The 18,579-nt window shown below is 31.1% G+C and overlaps 1 protein-coding gene and 1 long non-coding RNA gene across 2 annotated transcripts; one reads left to right on the top strand and one right to left on the bottom strand.

The window, feature by feature from the left end:
- The first annotated feature begins 163 nt into the window (after positions 1-163).
- LOC105775032 (uncharacterized) lies at positions 164-1,241 on the top strand. The gene is made up of 2 exons (XR_001127641.2): positions 164-506; positions 938-1,241. It is a non-coding gene; the product is annotated as an uncharacterized LOC105775032 (long non-coding RNA).
- A 5,008-nt stretch (positions 1,242-6,249) lies between these two features.
- LOC128033922 (uncharacterized) lies at positions 6,250-8,419 on the bottom strand. The gene is made up of 4 exons (XM_052622424.1): positions 8,338-8,419; positions 8,013-8,065; positions 7,646-7,841; positions 6,250-6,320 (listed from the first exon to the last, which is right to left on the bottom strand). The coding sequence occupies exons 1-4, from the start codon at positions 8,417-8,419 to the stop codon at positions 6,250-6,252; spliced, it is 402 nt and encodes a 133-aa protein (XP_052478384.1).
- Positions 8,420-18,579: the final 10,160 nt, after the last annotated feature.

Here is an 18,579-nt window from a genome sequence, read left to right as displayed (position 1 = left end):
TAAAGAACTAAGGATGAAACTGGAAACGGACAAAAATCTGGGGGTCGAAACTGTAAATAAATGAAACAGGTGGCTAGGGAGCTGAAATAAAAGGCGCTGAGGACGTGGGGGATCGATTGTGCAATATTCCCCGTCCCGCACACGCAACGTTTTGCGCCGGACCTAATTGGAGCAGGTGCAAAATTATGTGGCCAAAATTAAATAAAATAAAAGGCTGCATTGAATATGCCGCAGAATCGGAGGGACCAAAGGCGCAAATTACCCATTAGGGCAAGAGTGCGCAGGTCTCCCCCTTAAACGGCGCCGTTTTAATCACTATAAAAGCCTAAAAAATCTACCTTCTGCAGTTTCATTTTTTTTTTAAGAATCCCAAAAAATAAAAGGGGGTTCCCTTTTCTGTTCCAGGGTTCCAAGGCTAGGAACTCCGTCGCCAACTGATGAATCACCTCGGTGGTTTGCCACACCACCACTATCACCGGTGGCCGACGACAAGCGACCACGGGAAGGTAAGTTTCTCCTACTTCTCTTTTCTTATATTTTTTATTTTTGAATGCACAAGAAGAGAAAAAAGTAAAATAAAATATGCTGAAATAATAATACAAAAAAAAACAAAAAGGAAAAATCCTCTAAAAATTGTTCTGCTTTTGGTATATCTTGTTCACAAAACGTTCGTCTGATTGAGATTTATTCTTAAGAAATAAGAAAAAGAATGAATAAATAAATGAATGGAGAGAAAGCAGTTTGAAGATTAAAATCAACCTTTCAATATTTCTGTGTTTCTTTTTTTTCTAGCCTCCTTTACAGGTTTTTGAAAGGCTTTTTTATAGCCCCCGAAAGAAAAGCAAAAAGGAAAAAAAATACAAACTTATTTTCTTTTTCTTTTTCTGTTATTTCTTTTTTCTACACTTCTCTTGTTGTTTGTTTGCATGCTACGCAGGTACGGCGTACGGAGGGTGGACGTGGCGAGTGAAGGCATTGCACGCGTGCGAGGGAAAGCAGAAAGGTGTCACTACTGCGGCGCTGCGAGCCATTGCTGCTAGGGCTTTTCGGTTTCTTTTCTGTTTTGGGTTGTATGATAGCTGGGTTTAGGTTTGAGCTGGGTTAATTTGGGTTAAAACGGGTTGGGCCAGGTTGGGCCTGTGTATTTAGACATTAAACTGGACACTTTATTTGATTTTTATTTTAATTTAGTTTTAAAATGCCAGGCCAAATTTGGGTTGGTACAAAGCAGATTTCCATCAGGATTGAAAACCTCTTTTTAATTTCTTTGAAGTTCTTTATGAGTTTTTTTATCTGTTGAGGTTATACTAACTTTGAGATGTTTTTATTTACAATTATGAACTAATTCTATAGATACCTAGGGAAGATTAACCCTATGATGCATTCTATTATTTGATTTCTGTTTTACACGATAAATACTTGTTTATTGTTCTCAGTTATGTGTGCTTATCTTTTGTTTTAATATTTCCAAAATATTAATTCATGTTTAATATGCTTAAATCAGAGGAGGAAAAGTCTCTGTTTAGGAGGAGATCTAGCATATTTGAGTGGAGTTGCATGCAATCCTAGAAATAGTACGACATAAATCTAGTGGATTAGAGTCAAATCTAATAGGAGAATTCATAAATCGAGTTAATGCGATAATAGGGTTTTAATTAGAAAGAAATTTCAATTAATCAACCTAGAGTTAGTTGCTTTTACTCTCAAAAGAGATAATAGCATAATTTTGGGATTTCTACGAATCAAGATACCAAGTGAATAAATCGTTTAATTAAGATTCATAATGATAGATGAAGTCTAGGTGGATTCTTTCCTGGGTATTGTTTAGCTTCTTAGTTATTATTTAATTATTTTCTCGATTTATTCTCCGTCAAGTTCTTTAGTTAATTAATTTAGTAATTTTTAGTTTAAACCAATCACTCAAATTTGTTGGTTAAATAATAGGAAAATGGTAATTACTAGTGTTTTTTTGTCCTTGTGGGTACAATATCTTTACTCACTGTAGATGTACTATTTATCGATAGGTGCACTTGCCTTTGTCATATTTTTAGTTAGTTTCATGACTATCAATTAATTTTGGGAAAAAAGTTTTGATTTGGTATTTGGCAAAATTTTGAAAAGGATGATGAATGTGAGGGAAGAAGAAGACCCGAGGGTTAGGCAACGGTTGTTAAATAGGAAACCATTTTTTAAAAAAGTTGGGTCGTTCCCGTTTAACCACCTCTAATTTTCTCCCTTTTCCAAATCGGTAATTATTTTTTAGTTAAAGCCAATTTCAAAATTATTTGCAAATTCGATCTCGCTTTTTAAAATCTGTTTTAACCAAATTAATTCCCAAACAGTCAATTTTAATTTCTTAACTTAAAACTATTAATTCTAATTACATTAATATTTTATTTAATTATTCCTATTTATTTTAATTATCTAACCCAATTATTGTTTTCAATTAACTACCTCCCCAATTCTACTAACCCAATTTTCGGGATGTGGCAACAAGTTTAATGGAAAATTAGGTGGAGGGACAACAATTTTTAAGTAAAAAAAAAGTAAAGGGATTCAATGTCTCAAAATTAAAGTACAGGGACTAAATTTGAAATTTGAAATTTTAAAATGCAACATCCCAAATTTTGGATTAATGCGAATGCAAAGTCATTTCAAAATAAGAAAATAGCCTAATGTTTACTTGATAAATGAAAAAGCATGAAAATTAGATTAATGTTCCAGGTTCAAATCTCTTCCTTTGTAAAATAATTAAAATTTGCAAAATCCTTTCTTCTTTTTCAAGTGTGTGCCACCCATGTCTAATTATACCTAGGTATAAATATTATTTTTAACAAATTTGATCAGCCTTTAATCCCAATTTCTTCACCCTAGCCGTCCCTCCCTGCTCTCATCCTCTCTTTTCAATTTTTCTTTCTTTCTCACTTGTTGTCGCCGCCCAAACCCCTTGAATCACCATCTCTTTTTCTTTTATTTTGCCACAAGATCTTGCACCATCCTCCCCTTAATCTTTCTGCCATTTTCCCCTTAATTTTCTATCCCCAAATCTGAAATTTTGGACCTCCAAGAACAATTCCCATTGTTGTCAAGAAGAGCCATTGCGGCACCTTTCACCTAGCTTGTGTAAGTTTTTATTTTCTTTTAATTTCTTGATGGATCTTGTAAGATGAGTACCCAAATTTCCAGATCTGGAATTAGGGTTATTTTTAAGGATTTAAAGATTATTTTTCAAGCCTTCCAAGTGATTTTAAATGTGGTTTCAAATCAACCCCAAATTGGCAATCGTTGGTGGTGATGTGTGCAGCTAAAGGCTAGAAAGGGGGCTGTTGTTTCTTTAATTTTTCCCATGTTTTTCCAGCAATATCTTGGGTTCGTGAACCCTTCCTAATCAGCCTTTAATCATGTGTAAATTAGAAAAAAAATCAATCTTGATCAATCGGCGACTCAGATCTGACAAGTTGGGAATCTGACAATTTGGGAAGCGTAAGTGTGGTTGATTATGGGCTAGTGTGTAGTGTGTAGTTTCGGTTTAGATTTTGGGGAAATTGTTAATTGATCGAATTAAAGCATGCCAAAGTTATATTCCAAAAGCAACGATATGCAAAGAGTTTTTTAAAAAACCACACCAGTGCTACGAATTGCTTTAATAAAGGTTGGATTTTTAATAATGAACATTTTTTTCTCAAAATAACAAATGTAACCATGATTTTATTAAAAAGAGAGTGCATTTATGGTTTCCAACCGTTAATATGGTAGAATCGTAGTTTAGGTGTTCCATGTGACTTTCACAATTCGAACATAATATTGAGGTCGAGTTTTTGGGGGTTACAGAAATAGTACAATAACCTCTGATATATTTAAACCTTCTATTTTCTCAAAATATTTAAATTTGAAATTTTACTTTTTTTTTTAAATATTGAACTAATTAAGAAACACAATGATAGTGGCATTGTATGCTAGTCTAAGGGCTAGTATATCATTGCTTTTGAAAAATGTTGTGAAAAAATATTTATGAAATTGAAAAGTTTAGTTTAATAATACAGTCAACCATTTTATAGTAATCCTATTTGTTTGTCTAGATTTTGCTTGTTATAGAGATGACTGTTATACACCTATAAGAACATATTGTTTTAGAGAGAGAATTGTTGTAAATTTACCATAGAATTCAATCCTTGTTTTTTTTTTATTTAAATAGAAAACTAATTATTTGTATTACCATTAAAATTGAAATCCTTATAAAATTAAATTTTCTTAATGGATTATTTATATTAAATTAAATATTGACTATTTTTTGTATAATTTTTATATTAACATTGATAAAATAAATTATTCTTGAAATAAATGATTAATTCTCTATTTTTTTAATTTATGACATATATCTTTTAAAATCTAATTGAAAATTAATAGATCAATTATTTTGGGCTTAATACCATTTTAGCCCCTGTACTATATGAAAATTCTCATTTTAGCCATTTTAAGTTTAGTAGAGTCTAGCCAAGTTGAAGCTCAATTTGTCAATTAGTTATCCAGCGTCAATTTTAATGCTTAAGCTAGATTCAAGATAAATATAAAATTGTTTAATTTCACTTAATTAAGCTCGTTTATCATGTAAAAAAAAGTTTGATTCATATGTTCCATTTTATGCATGAATCTGTGCTTGAGTTTGAATTTAAATTTAAATTTAAAATCAATAATAATTAAAAATAGAAAATTTGATTAGGTTAGACAACTACTCAAGTAAATCAATAATATAAATATTTGAATATTATATATATATATTAAAAACACAATATTATGAGTTGGTTGCAAGATATGGGATTTACATATTTGATTGTAAAAATATAAAATAAAATTAGTTTTCAATCAAGGCTTCTTAGCTTGGTGATTTATGTTTAAATATGGGATTTGAATCCCACCAAGAAAAATATAGATTTCATATTGAGATTTGTTGTAAGATACGCTGAGTAAAGACTTTTCAACCTCAACAACTAGTGCAAAGTGGGGCATGCATACTACGGTGGACCAGGTTTGAATCACATAAAAAAATTTAAAATTTTCTTATAAAGTGTAGGGTTTATACAAACCAACACTTTTCAACCTCAGCAACTAATGCGTCATTGTTAATGTAGGAGGATGTTAGTTTGAGTGCATTGAAGCACATTATCCTCTTATTTATAAGTTGAAGAGAAACTATTAATAATTCTAAGCATTATGTCAAAAAGAGTAAATGTGATTAGAGCCTATAATGAGATTGTTTAAGAAAAAACTAACTTTATTGTGTGGTTATTAGCTTTTTTAATTTTTTTCAGAATTTTTCTAATTTTTAATTTTTATTTTTGTATTATATATTTAGAAGGAAGGTGTATATATTAAAAAAGAAAAATATATATATTTTTTAATTTTTTTGAAAGTTTTCTATACTTTTTTGATTTTTTTTTAAATTGAGACTTTTCTAACATGTTGCTATTTTTTGGATTTTTGCTTTTTTTATTATATATTAAAAAATATTTGTAACACCCTAAAACCGGCCTAGACGTTATGGCCGAATCAGGGAGTGTTATGAAGAAGGGTTTCGAAACTAATGTCACTTTGATAAAAACCATGTATAGTTACTTGTTAAAAAGAGTCTTAGTTTTGCAAAACATATTCATTACTAAAACATAATTTGCAGCTGAAATCTTAAAAACCGTTATTACTTTTGAAAACCCAGTTCGTGTTATTAGAAAACATTTGTTTGCGTAAAATCGGGTTTTTGACAATCATCACAGTTTAGAAATCATAAACGCATCAAAATCCAAAAATTTAAAACAAACAGTCCAAAAATCCAGAGAGTCCAAAATTTACAAAACTCTCAAGAAAAACCAAAATAATAATATATAACCGATAATTAAAAGATAGTTTATATACTAGTGGTCATTGCTGAGCCTCCGCCGCACCGACCCGCCTATGTCTAAGGATTACTTGAACAAAACAAAACAAACAGATGTGAGTTTTATAAACTTAATGTGTAACTTATGAAAATATACATCCATAAAATTCAGATTTTCGGTACTTCAGAACAAAGGCAGACATAAGTCCCTAACAGAGTCAGATCATATCAGAATCAGATTTTCAGAACATGCAGATATATAGAGTCCTACCCCCATCCTCTACACACCATCTCCGTCCATCCTAACACACCATGTGGGGTATAAAACACCCACCCATTCCTGCACACCACATAATGTCTAAACGACACTTATCAGAATATTATGCAGACAAGCTGCCAATATATCGACGATATGTCGCCTCATAGAACACTTCCTCCACATATACAAATCCTGCCCCATATACAGATACAAAATACAGATATATGAGTATAACAAAATTAACATGCTCGTATATAGATATAATACATACTTATGCAAATCAATCAAACATACATATCGATTTTTCCTAAACTCAATCAATCTATCAAATTAACAGATCTCATACATTAGGGTTTGATTAGCCCTTACCGACCCAACAGAAGCCCATAATCGATCGGAACGACACGTGCGACCCTAGGGAAAATTTCAAAATTTTTGGCCTACACACCCAAATTGGCCCACATGGCCGTGTGTCGCACACGCCCGTGTGGTGTCGACAGGCTACTTTTTCAGCTTTCGTCGAACCTTATTTTTTCATGTTTTCATTACACACCTGGTTCATTTTTTACGTGAAAGCAATCCCCAGACCACCAGAACCTAACAATCACAATACACTCTCCCAAAATCAGTCTTACTCATTAATTAAATCGAATTACAGAAATTGACTACAATGGAAATCAAGCATTCATCATTTACCCAACTTCCAGAATGACCCCTATTCTACAATTCCACAATAGGAGAGCTCCGTTCCTTACAATTCGTTGTTGCCAATAACTCAAAAATCAATACTAACCAAAAAGGAAACATCGTTAAAAAGAAAAATAGCTTTAAAAGAATTCTCCCCTAACCAGAGCAAAACCTTTCCACCACTACTTACCAAGTCGTACGAAAAATAGGAAGACCGAAGCACCTCGATTTGAAAGGGAGGTTATGACAGAAATCAAAAAGAAAAGAAAAAGAAAATTTTGACAGGAGGAGAACCGAAAAACGTCAGAAGGGAAAAGTTTTTGAGAAAAGAAAATAAAAATTTTAAAAAATAAATATTTCAATAAAATATCCTTAATATCCACTAACCAACCTTAGCCCACCAAATTAGGCACCCACTAACCACATCCAACCACTTTAGAACTCTAGCTCCACCCAAACTCTATCAGACAACCGAGACAAAAACTAATATCCACGCTCACATGAGAATTCGAACACAAGACCTTCAACAAACTAGCTCATTACCACTCAAACCAACAGACTCATTCTAATATAAGTTTACCGAAATTATAACAAAAGCCCACATAAGAAGGATAAGGCTAGGACCAAAAATAACAGAATTTTCCATAAATGGGACTTGAACCCAAGACCTCAAACACACATCTAGAACACTTAACCACTGAAGTAGATACTTATTTATGACAAATTTTATAAAAACAAAGTGGAATAATTCAGAGCGTTACAACTCTACCCCCTAAAAAACTTTCGGCCTCGAAATTTACCTAATTCGAACAGATGAGGATACTGCTGACGCGTCGAATCCTCAGGTTCCCCCATGGCTTCCTCAGTGTCATGATTTCGCAATAGAAATTTAACTAACGAAATAGACTTCCTCTTCAAAATCTTTACATCACGATCCAAAATCTGGACCGGCTCCTCCTCAAAAGTCAAATCTTGTCTAACCTCGATTTCATCAACAGAAACAACGTAAGATAGATTAGACCGGTACTGCCTCAACATAGAGATGTGAAACATATCATGGATACTGTCTAACTCTGGAGGTAGCTCTAATTAATAAGCGACTGGACCCACACGCATCAGAATACGATACAACCTAATGAACCTAGGGTTCAACTTGCCTTTACGTCTGAACCGCAGAACCTTATTCCACGGAGATACCTTAAGAAAGACAAAGTCACCCATAGAGTACTCAATATCCATCCTTTTCAGATCTGCATAGGACTTCTATCTATCAAAAGCCACTTTAAGACGATCCCGTGTCAATCTAACTTTGTCCTCAGTCTCTGAAACCAACTCAGGACCCAAAACCCATCACTCACCCAACTCAGTCTAACACAGTTGAGTGTGACACTTACGACCATACTCGTAAGGTGTCATCTGGATGCTAGACTGAAAATTGTTATTGTAGACAAACTCAGCTAACTTTGTCCTCAGTCTAACACAGTTAACTTTGTAGGTGTAATGAACCTAGGGTTCAACTTGCCTTTACTTCCGAACCGCAGAACCTTTTTCCACGGAGATGCCTTAAGAAAGACAAAGTCACCCATAGAGTACTCGATATCCATCCTTTTCAGATCTGCATAGGACTTCTATCTATCAAAAGCCGCTTTAAGACGATCCCGTGTCAGTCTAACTTTGTCCTCGGTCTCAGAAACCAACTCAGGACCCAAAACCTATCACTCACCCAACTCAGTCTAACACAGTTGAGTGTGATACTTATGACCATACAGAGCCTCGTAAGGTGTCATCTAGATGCTAGACTGAAAATTGTTATTGTAGGCGAACTCAGCTAATGATAGAAAATCCTCCCAGCTACCTCGAAAATCAATCACAACTCCGAAGCATATCCTCCAGTAAATGTTATGTTAAGCCGACCTCTTCTATGTAAAAGGGGACTTTTCTTAGAATATCGGGCATAGTAGAGGGTAGGGAATCCTCTTGGCAATGATTTAGCCTACCTGTGTTAAAGTTGCATGCCCTAAAAAGCACATGTCATACTCGACTGACGCTGGCTCCATACCGCAAACACAATGGGTGGGAATTTGATTTTGGCTTAAAAGCTTTTTTCAAAAAATCCTATACCATTGCGGTTGGTGAAGCAGAAGGAGAGGAGGGCCTCACCCCTCGGGGGTGTTATCTAATACTCATTGGGTTCACTCTATCAGGCCAATAGAGTGAACTCAATGAGACCCAGGAAGTAAACCAAAAGCTAGTACTTAGCCTACGGCTAAGTACAACAAGAAGGTTCCCTCTCAGATTGACCATCAGTCTGAGGATGGAATGCAGTACTGAAAGGAATTGCCTACAGCTTTATAGGAAAAACTTGGGCTTTTATAATAAAAAAACCATTTTTATATTTTTAATTTCATTTATTTCTCTTTTTTTAGTTTTTTTGTAGAATTAATTTACATTTTTTTTTCAAAAAGAGGATTTTTACATAAGAAATTCTAGGTTTTTACAAGAAAAACTTGAGTTTTACAAGGAATTAAGTTATAGGAAAATTTTGAGTTTCATCTTTGTAGTTGAATAACTCAATTTTCGGTAATAACTCATTTTTAAAAATAAAAATAATTAAGAAAAGAGTGACCAAAATAAAAACATATTAAAGTTGAGTAACTAAAATGAGTATATAATAAAATTGCCTAACCCCAACCAAATTAACGACGGGTGGCTATAATGAAAATGGTTTGCAATGGTAATGCTCTTTTTACAAAATTTTATTTTAGTGCATAAAATAAAAACTTATGACAATTGAGTGACCAATTATAAATTTCCCATTATAAAATTTATTTATTAATGCACTTTTTCATTTTATTGATTTATTTAATTAAATCATCCAATTGTTTTTATTTTTAATGAGAAATTGTCTCATTTACTAATTTTCTTTTCTTTTCTTTTTTGAATTTCAAAGAGAATTAATTTAGACATACATCTTAAAAGATAAATGAGAACATCCTACTTGTATTGTTAATTGCTTGTGTTAAGATTCTATGCACTAAACTATGGTGCATTCGTTTTTCCATGACTAGGATTGTTTAAAATTTGTGTGGTTTTTAATAATGTAACATCCTCACTTTTTAAAAGAAAAAAAAGAAAAATATTTATGGTAAAAGTCCTTGAATAAGTGACCTATAAATAAATAGTAGTATAAGAAATTACAATCGTTTTAGATAAAACTATCAAACATGAAAACACGAAGATTATTAGTAGGAGCCTTTGGTTAAGATAAAATTTGGTATTGAGTTTAGGGACTAAATTGAATAATTTGGAAAAGTATAGAGATTAAAATGCAATTATCTTATTTTTGTTATGATGAAAAGGACTTAATGGCAATTTTACCATTACTTAAAAATCAATAGTTTCATGATGGCTTTTAAATTATATTATATTAAGTAATAATATTTTAATAAGTAATAGTGTTTTATTAATTAATATTATAATACATAAAAAAGAGAAAAATAGATGTTATCTTTCTCATTTCTTTCTTTTTCACGCCCAAAAAAGGGGGGGGGGGAAAGAAAAAAGATTGCTTCCATTATTTTCCTTCAAATTCAAGTATAATGTATGGTTTTCTTCAATTTTCTTCAATTATATGCTTTCAAGAGTCTTTATATGAGAGGATTTTGAATTCCCCGATTCTAGAGGGTTGAGGGAAGAAAGGCTAAATTGGTCAATTTTTATTATTATTAGCCCCAATCCCCAAGGGTCATGAGCAGTCTCAATTCCCAAGGTTTGTGGACTACTTTGATAGCCATCATTGCCTAAAAACTTGGGGTGGCAGATTCATATATCTGGTTATGAGTCTAAAATTTAGTAGAGAGTCCAAATTGAAAGAAAAGCAAATGCAAAAATTGAATTTATTTGTATTTCCATATTGTGTGAATTAAATTAATTACGCGATTTTGAATTTGATTAAAAAAACTTATTTTCTTTATTCGGTTTGTCAATATCAAAATATTAAAGTTTATTAATATTATAATTTTCTTTTATTGTGATGTTATTAATAATATTTATAATCATGTTTTAATTTATTTCTATCATTTAATTTATGTTCAATACTTATGTAACGATTTATATGATATTAGCATTACTGAGCATAAAAATTGCCTAGCGTACGGTTTGTCTATTTTTTCATGCACAGGTAGTTAGATTCAATAGGTTATTTCAACAGCATCCGAAGAACCGAAGATCTGCTCAAACAATGTTGGTAAAAATTTTACTTTATAGTTGATATAAAAAGCATGTACCTAGGCATGTATATATATAATACTATATCGTAAACTGAATATAAATATTTTCGTTATGTTTCCTTTCCTAGTACTTTATAACTAATGTTTTGGATGAAATACTAAAGCATAAAAATCTAGTTTATTGGTATGTTTTGAGAAATCGAAGTGTGGGAAATTGATTATTTGAATGTGATTATATTGTGAAACCTAAATTTTTACATGGGGTTTTACGTAAATTAGACAGAAATGTTGCCGAAATTTTTATAAAATAATTTTACCACTACGTTTCTTTTTCAAAAAAAATATGGAAAAGTGAGTTGTTTCAGTAACGAAATGTGACATTTTGTATTCGGATCCAACAATTGAGTTGAGTATAAGGTGTCACAAATAATATTATTTTAATAATTTGAATTTGAGTTATTTTGTTTAGAGTGTAATATTCTTTTATTATTGCATTTAAAATTTATTAGTGTAAGAAAGACATTTTTAACAAAATACATTTATTAAAACATTATAATTGTTTATATAATGTATAAAAAAGAGAGGAGATAGAGTAAGAATAAGGAGTATATAATAGTGTTAAGGAGATAGGTTCACCGTAAGAGTCAGAGAGTCAAAAATGGACAAAATGATAGGTTATTAGAATGAGAGATTGCTCAAGGCAAGTTTAGGGCTTAAGAAGGTGACATTGAGAGATTATTTATAGGAGGGTCCTTTTCCCTGTAGTGAAAAGCAACAGGCATTATGGACCGTGGACATATTAGCATAATATATATAAGTAGTGGATGTAGTAGTCTCAAATGCTTGAAATTACATGCAACGCGTGTGCATTAGAAACTAATTAAGAGAATAAGAGTGAATTTTCATGCATTCGATAAAATGGGTAAAAGCCCAAAGCCTAAATGCAGATTTTTTTTGGGTAATGGGTCTGTTTTAATCACTCTAATATTATGTCATTCTTAATTTAGTCACCCAAAAAAATATTTATTAATTTGGTCACTTTAATTAAAGATATTGACTAAAATAGTCACTCTATCGTTAAATTTAACATAATATTATCATTTTCCTTTTTCTTTTTTACTTCTCTATTTCTCTAATATTTTTTCATCCTCTTCCTTCAAACCCAAAAACCTTATCCCCCACTTCCCTTAAAGATGTTACTGCTTCCTTTGTCAAACCACTGCGGGTGAGCATCGTCTTGTTAATGAACGATGCTAAAGAACACTTTTTCTTTGTCCCTAATTTCCCTGCTTTTCTTTCCCTTACCCATGTCCACTGCTTCTCATTGTCATTGTTGTGATTATCCGACGTCTGCTTTGAAAACAGACTGTCAATCCAAAAACCATCAATGTAAAGTCAAAAGCTTCCTCTTCATATTTATAGAGTTAGATTTCTCTAAAGCCCCCTAAAAAATTGTGAGGTCACTTCTAAAGCTTTAGAATTTTTGTGGTTTGATCTGTTAATCTTGTCATCGCTATGGTTTAATTTTAAGATGCCTTTCTATTTTTGAGCTCATTGGTAGTGGTTCGACAAAAGCAGTGACAATATCTTTAAAGGAGGCGGCAACTAGAGTTCTTAGGTTAGAAGGGAAAAGATAAAGAAAATGAAAGGAGAGAAAAAATAAAATAAAAGAAATGGAAAAGGAAATAAAAAATGAATTTAACAGTGGAAGAGTTGGATTTAACGATTGAGGGCATCAACATGTTCATCTACATCATTACGTGATTAAGCTGCTTAATCGAAAGTTATCAAAATAACAGAAAAGGTGTTAATTGAGGTAAGCATGTTTGATTGGCTTCCTTCATCCCATCCTTTATAGATATCAAAACACAAATAACTGATTTAATGGAGTTCATGTACGCAATTTCTGATTTCTAGGTTTTGTTCTTAATATTTTAAATTTAATAGGGATAGATCTTAATGCACCATATCAACGAGAATGATGACCTAAAGTCTTTCAACACTCGTAGTTAATTTTTTGTTTCATCACTATCAGGTGAGCTTGATAGATAACTTTACCAACAAGATAGGAATGACAAGCCATTGTTATCGGATTGCAAATCACGGATGAGGAGATTAACAACCTGCAGGTGCCGCTATGCCTTACTTTGTGTCGCTATTATTACTGATGTTACTATAGTTTTAATTTTGAAGTGTCGTTTCATGGTAAACTATGTTGGTGTTTAATCTTGAGATTGATTTTAAATAATTTAGATTTGAGAAAAGAAAAGAAAAGAGATTGTATGAAACTGTGATTCAATATCATCCCTATCATTTTTCAATAGGAGAATAACAAATCAGATTTTTACTCCTGATTTTTAGCATTTTCAGTTGGATTTGAATTATTTCAGGAAAAAAAATTGAAAGAGTAAAAATTTGATTTGTCATCCTCCTATTGAAAAGGGATAAGGACAGTTTCGTACAATCCTTTCTCGAAAAGAAAAATAGTAATTAAAGATTAATTTTTAAATAAAATTTGATTTTGTTTTCAAATTATTTTTAATTATTATTATTTTAAGCCCAATTTTAAGGTTTAATTTATTTTTGGTTCAAAGTCTTTTTTTTTTGTCTAAATTAGGGTCCAAACTAAGTTTAAAGTTGAAGTCTAAGGCCTAGTTTGGATGGGCAGTGTGTTTACCTCCGTTGAGGTTAAAAACAACGGTGGCAGTGAGATTAGTTATTGTAGCGATGAGATTAGATGCTGTAACACTAAGGTTAGAAATAACGGTGGGGTGTGTGTTTGGATTCAAACGCAGTTGTAGCGGTGATGTGAGAATAAAAAATGACTATTAAGGACATTAGATTAGAAATAATATATAATAGAAGTTTTTTAATTATTTAACATTTAAAAAATTATTAAATTATTAAATATTATTGCAATTATATTTATTTTTAATAATTATTTTATTAATAAATAATTTAAAATGAATTAAAACTTGATAAAAATTCAAATATTTATTTTATTTAATATTTCAAAATTAATCATATATTTAATTATAGGGGCGAAATCGTTATTGAAAGATTATTGAAATTATTAAGCCCTTAGAATAATAAAACATTAATGAAATATAAAATAATGAAACAACTCTAAAATGAGAAAGAAAAGAAATAATATGTGTAAAAGAGGAAAAGAAAAAGCAACTGGAGTTGCTAAATTTTTACTGAATCTAAAGGCTTTAGTCTTTATTTAAGCCTCTAATGAGGTGAAATGCATTCTCAACGCATTAAAGAATGCTTTCTAAATAATATTGTGTTTACTAACATTTCAATTGCAATGTTTTTAACCTAAAAGAGCCAACTTACTGAAGTCCAATTGCATCCAAGGAAAGCCTACATGAAAGCTAACTTTCTGAAGTCCAATTGCATTCAAGGGAAGCCTAAATGAAACTCAATGTATGGAGCACAAGTTACTTTAGGGTTTTTTTAGGGTTTCAAAATCTTAGCTTTTAACTTCTAAGGAAAAAATTATACGAAATCATGTTATTAAAATAAATATTTTAGCTTCAAGAAAAAAAATTTATGAAGATGAAAAAAAGTCACCATCTCTTTTATGAAAATAAAATATAAAAAAAATGTTATATGTATAATGTTAATAAGTAACATTTGCATATTAACTTTAATTTCTATTTATCTTATCTTTAATTAAAATTAGTGACTTGAGTATTTATACATATTTGACTTATATTTCGTTTATAATTAAAGCTCAATAAACTTCAATCGCATTAGATTGATTTTAATTTGGACTCATCTTTTATTATAATAAATAGTTAGATGAAATTATTATTATATATATGCGAGGTTCATATTATCTAACAATCTACCTCTTGAATTATATATATTTTACTCATACAATGCATCAGTTTGGATGTATGTATTAACTAAACTATATTATGTCTTTTGTTCAAACTCTGTATTAATTAAATTAAGATTTCTGTATTTATTTCAGTATAAATTTGATAAAAAAACCTATTTTTATATTAAATAAGTAAAAATATATATAAGCCATATATTTAAATTAAACAATAGCCAAAAATAGTACTAATTGGTGGTATAATTCTTTGGCAAAAAATATTTATATAAAAATTTAAGAACGTTAGTAGAATCTTTTGGACAAAAAATTTAGATAAAAAAATTGAAGAATGTTAATAGAAAGATAAAATGATTTAATTGTTTTGGGTTATTAAATTGGATAAAAAAATCAGTAATACATGTTAAAATTTATTCTAAAATACTTATTTTTAATGAATTTATTAAAATTTTATTTTAAAAATGGGTCCACGTTCTATAATGGTTAAAAATGTTGAGCTTGCATGTAGTTAACACTAACGCTGAACTCATCATTAAATAATGTTAGAAGTTAAATTTTGCTATTAGTCCTGTAATTAGCAAAAGTTATAGATTTAATTCTTATATTTTATTTAGTTACTTTTAGTCCCTTTACTTTTCAAAATCTAGAATTTTAGTTATCACCAAAGAAAGACTATTAAATTCATTAAGTAAAGTTCTACTATTTCCAAAACTTGATGCCCCAAACATATTAACATATGTGTAATGTCATGTCAACGTATTATTTTCACATATTACTCACTAAAAATCCAGTTAATGGATTACCAACAATCATTTATGTTAAGATTGAAATTTTAAATTTTGAAAAGTATAGAGACTTAAAATAATCCAATTGGAGAAAATGAACTAAATTTATAACTGTGCACATAGTACTGGACTAGTAATTGAATTTGACCAAATGAATTTAAATGCTCTTGCTTGGGCTAGGAATAAAATTTCAAAATTTGAAAAGTACGAAATTAAAATCACCAATTTAAAAAGTATAGGGGCTAAAATAAATCAAATAAAAGTATGTAGATTAAATTCACAACTTTCATAAATTATAAGCACCAATAGTAGAATTTAACCTTCCTAAAATGGATGAAAGTCTTGCTCCAAAAATATGTGTAGATTCTCTAAATATATATATGTGTATGTATAAACTTAGCACATATTTATTACTCTATTTGTCAAGCCTCGAAATATAGAGGGGTTAATTGAAATAGTTTGACAAGAAATAAATTAGGCTTAATGTCTAAGTGTTAGAGAGTTCTCCCTAGAGACCGAAGTTCAAGCTTGTCATAGCCAACACCCAGCCCAGTAGGATAATGTCCACTTTGGGTGCACATGGCCCTCACGGCTTTGTTCTTGGGAACGCCCATACACCCCCAAAAGGCTTATTACCACATAAGTGTTGCTACTCCTTTATATAGCTTAGGTCTCTTCCATGCTTTGCAATGTCGGATTCGCCTAGGGTGTTACACTAAAAATGCAAGCGAGGAGAATCGAACTCGGGTCTTATAGATAATTGCACTATCTTTTTACTTTCCCTTAACCATTAAGCCAATAATAAATGTAGCGCCCCAAACTCGGTCAAGACGGTCCGGCCCAAATTTTGAACTTCACATTAGCCACCGAAGTGACTCTCCATTTAAACCACATAAAACACACCAATGAACCAATCACACCACACAATTAATCATGAAATATTTAATAAAAACATAATATCATGCTTCCGTTTCGCTACCCTGATCAACAATCAACAACGCTAATTCACAATTTAATATTTAACAGACAATTACCTTGAAAACTTTAGTTAAACATACATGCATGCAGTAGGGTATTTTTTTAAAAAGGCTATATTTGTAGGGACTTGAAAAACCGTTTAGTTTAAAAACATATAATTAGATTTAAAATGTAATATATAGTAATATGTTGGGAAAAACTCCATTTCACAAAGTTTAGCAATAGTATGTATGATTTAACGTATAAGTCTTTTTTTGGAAAATTTATTAAAGCATCTTACACAACCTAATAACATTATTAATTAGTTAGTTAGTAGACATTTAACAATTTACATGACTTGACCAAATTTTGTGTTACATCTCATGCATACCAACCACTTGTATCCAAATCACACATAAAACATCTAAGGCTTACCTTGATGACCAGTGACTCTTCAACCTGCAGTTACAAGTTAGTCGAACAATTATTCAAACCAATTATCAAACAATCATAATCCATCATTCAATCATCTATCTGACTCAATGATAAAAGTTTTAAACCAAAAAATTAAATAGTCCATAGTGTCCAATTACAACCTAAAAATTATAAGTCTAATACTAAATCCTATGACTTGGTCCTACATTGCCTTCCTCATTGGGTTTGGGAACACAACGACATACCTAGATATAGCCTCGATTTGGATCACTTGGATGGCTCACTCCCACACCTCTTCACAAGCTAAGTCACTGCAATATTATAAAAGAGTGGGTGAGCTTATAAAAAAATTAGTGAGTGCTCAAACATACTACAAATAAACACATCAGTTAGGTTAAAAGGGTGACAAACAATAACGATTCACATATTATTACAATCTACACAAAATAGTAACTCACACAACACAATAGTTCTCATACAATAAGCAGTGCACATATAATAAGTAATTTGCATAAAATGGGAGATCACATAAATTATCAATTTGAACCAAACATTTGTTCATATGAAATAACAGTTCTTACCAAACGAAAGCTCAAAATAATAATTCATTTGAAATATTAGTCCATACTCAATAACAATTCATGCAAAATAACAGTTCATGCTCCAACATACCTCATATATCTCAAATAATGATAAATTGACAATTTTGTGATTATGAAACATATGCAAAATAACAATTCATGCCATATATTAAAATTTGTGATTCGTCAGACTTCTCGATATCAAAAATCATTGTTGTGTCACAGAACGAGTCGATCTATGGATGCTGAACTAGGCTCTGATACTAGTTTGCTGGGGATCGACTCGTATAAACAACGAGATAGTAAAAGTGAAGAAAAACAAACACAAATTTTTTACGTGAAAGACTCTCAAAGAGGGAAAAACCAAGGGCAAAAGAGGCTTCAGCTTTTCACTAAATGAGTAAACAAATAAGAGTACAATATGGAGAAAATAAACCTAAATGTACTAAACGTACATTACCCAAACCCTGAAAATAAAGCTTAAAATCCCAAAAAGAAAACCGATAAACAAATTTCTAAATCTCATAGGGCACTCACAAAAGGGGTATAAAATACTCTCCATAATTACCACGAACTCTCACGAAAGCTCATATACAACTACATCTTGTCTCCCTCTAAAAAAACCTTTTATGATTGGCATCTCAAAACAATGATACAATAGCCCCTTTAAATAGGCTAAGATTAGAGTTCTAATCATACTAAAATATCCCTAGAATAATCAAAGTCTAACTGAAAGAAGAAGTCATGTTTCAAGTCTAAAATGCGACTGTGAAATAGGAGAACACGTCGTGACATCCCAAGTTGCGTTATCACGACGTTGTGATCCTCTTCATCGCAACATCGCCATCTGCTTCTCCAAAAATATAAGGCATACCCCCACACTAAGCACTTAAAACACTTTATAGAGATTGCTAATGTGTTGCTTCACGA

This window comes from Gossypium raimondii, chromosome 10, assembly GCF_025698545.1.
Source record: "Gossypium raimondii isolate GPD5lz chromosome 10, ASM2569854v1, whole genome shotgun sequence".
NCBI lineage: Eukaryota > Viridiplantae > Streptophyta > Magnoliopsida > Malvales > Malvaceae > Gossypium > Gossypium raimondii.
Note: the sequence above shows the minus strand (reverse complement) of the source record. Positions and strands in the feature narration are given on the sequence as shown.

Coding starts and splice junctions, on each gene's coding strand:
- LOC128033922 (XM_052622424.1), bottom strand. CDS start 8,419: ATGGATATCGAGTACTCTATGGGTGACTTTGTCTTTCTTAAGGCATCT. Junction 8,066..8,337: donor TCTGCGGTTCGGAAGTAAAG/GCAAGTTGAACC, acceptor AGTCCTATGCAG/ATCTGAAAAGGATGGATATT. Junction 7,842..8,012: donor GTGACTTTGTCTTTCTTAAG/GTATCTCCGTGG, acceptor ATGTTGAGGCAG/TACCGGTCTAATCTATCTTA.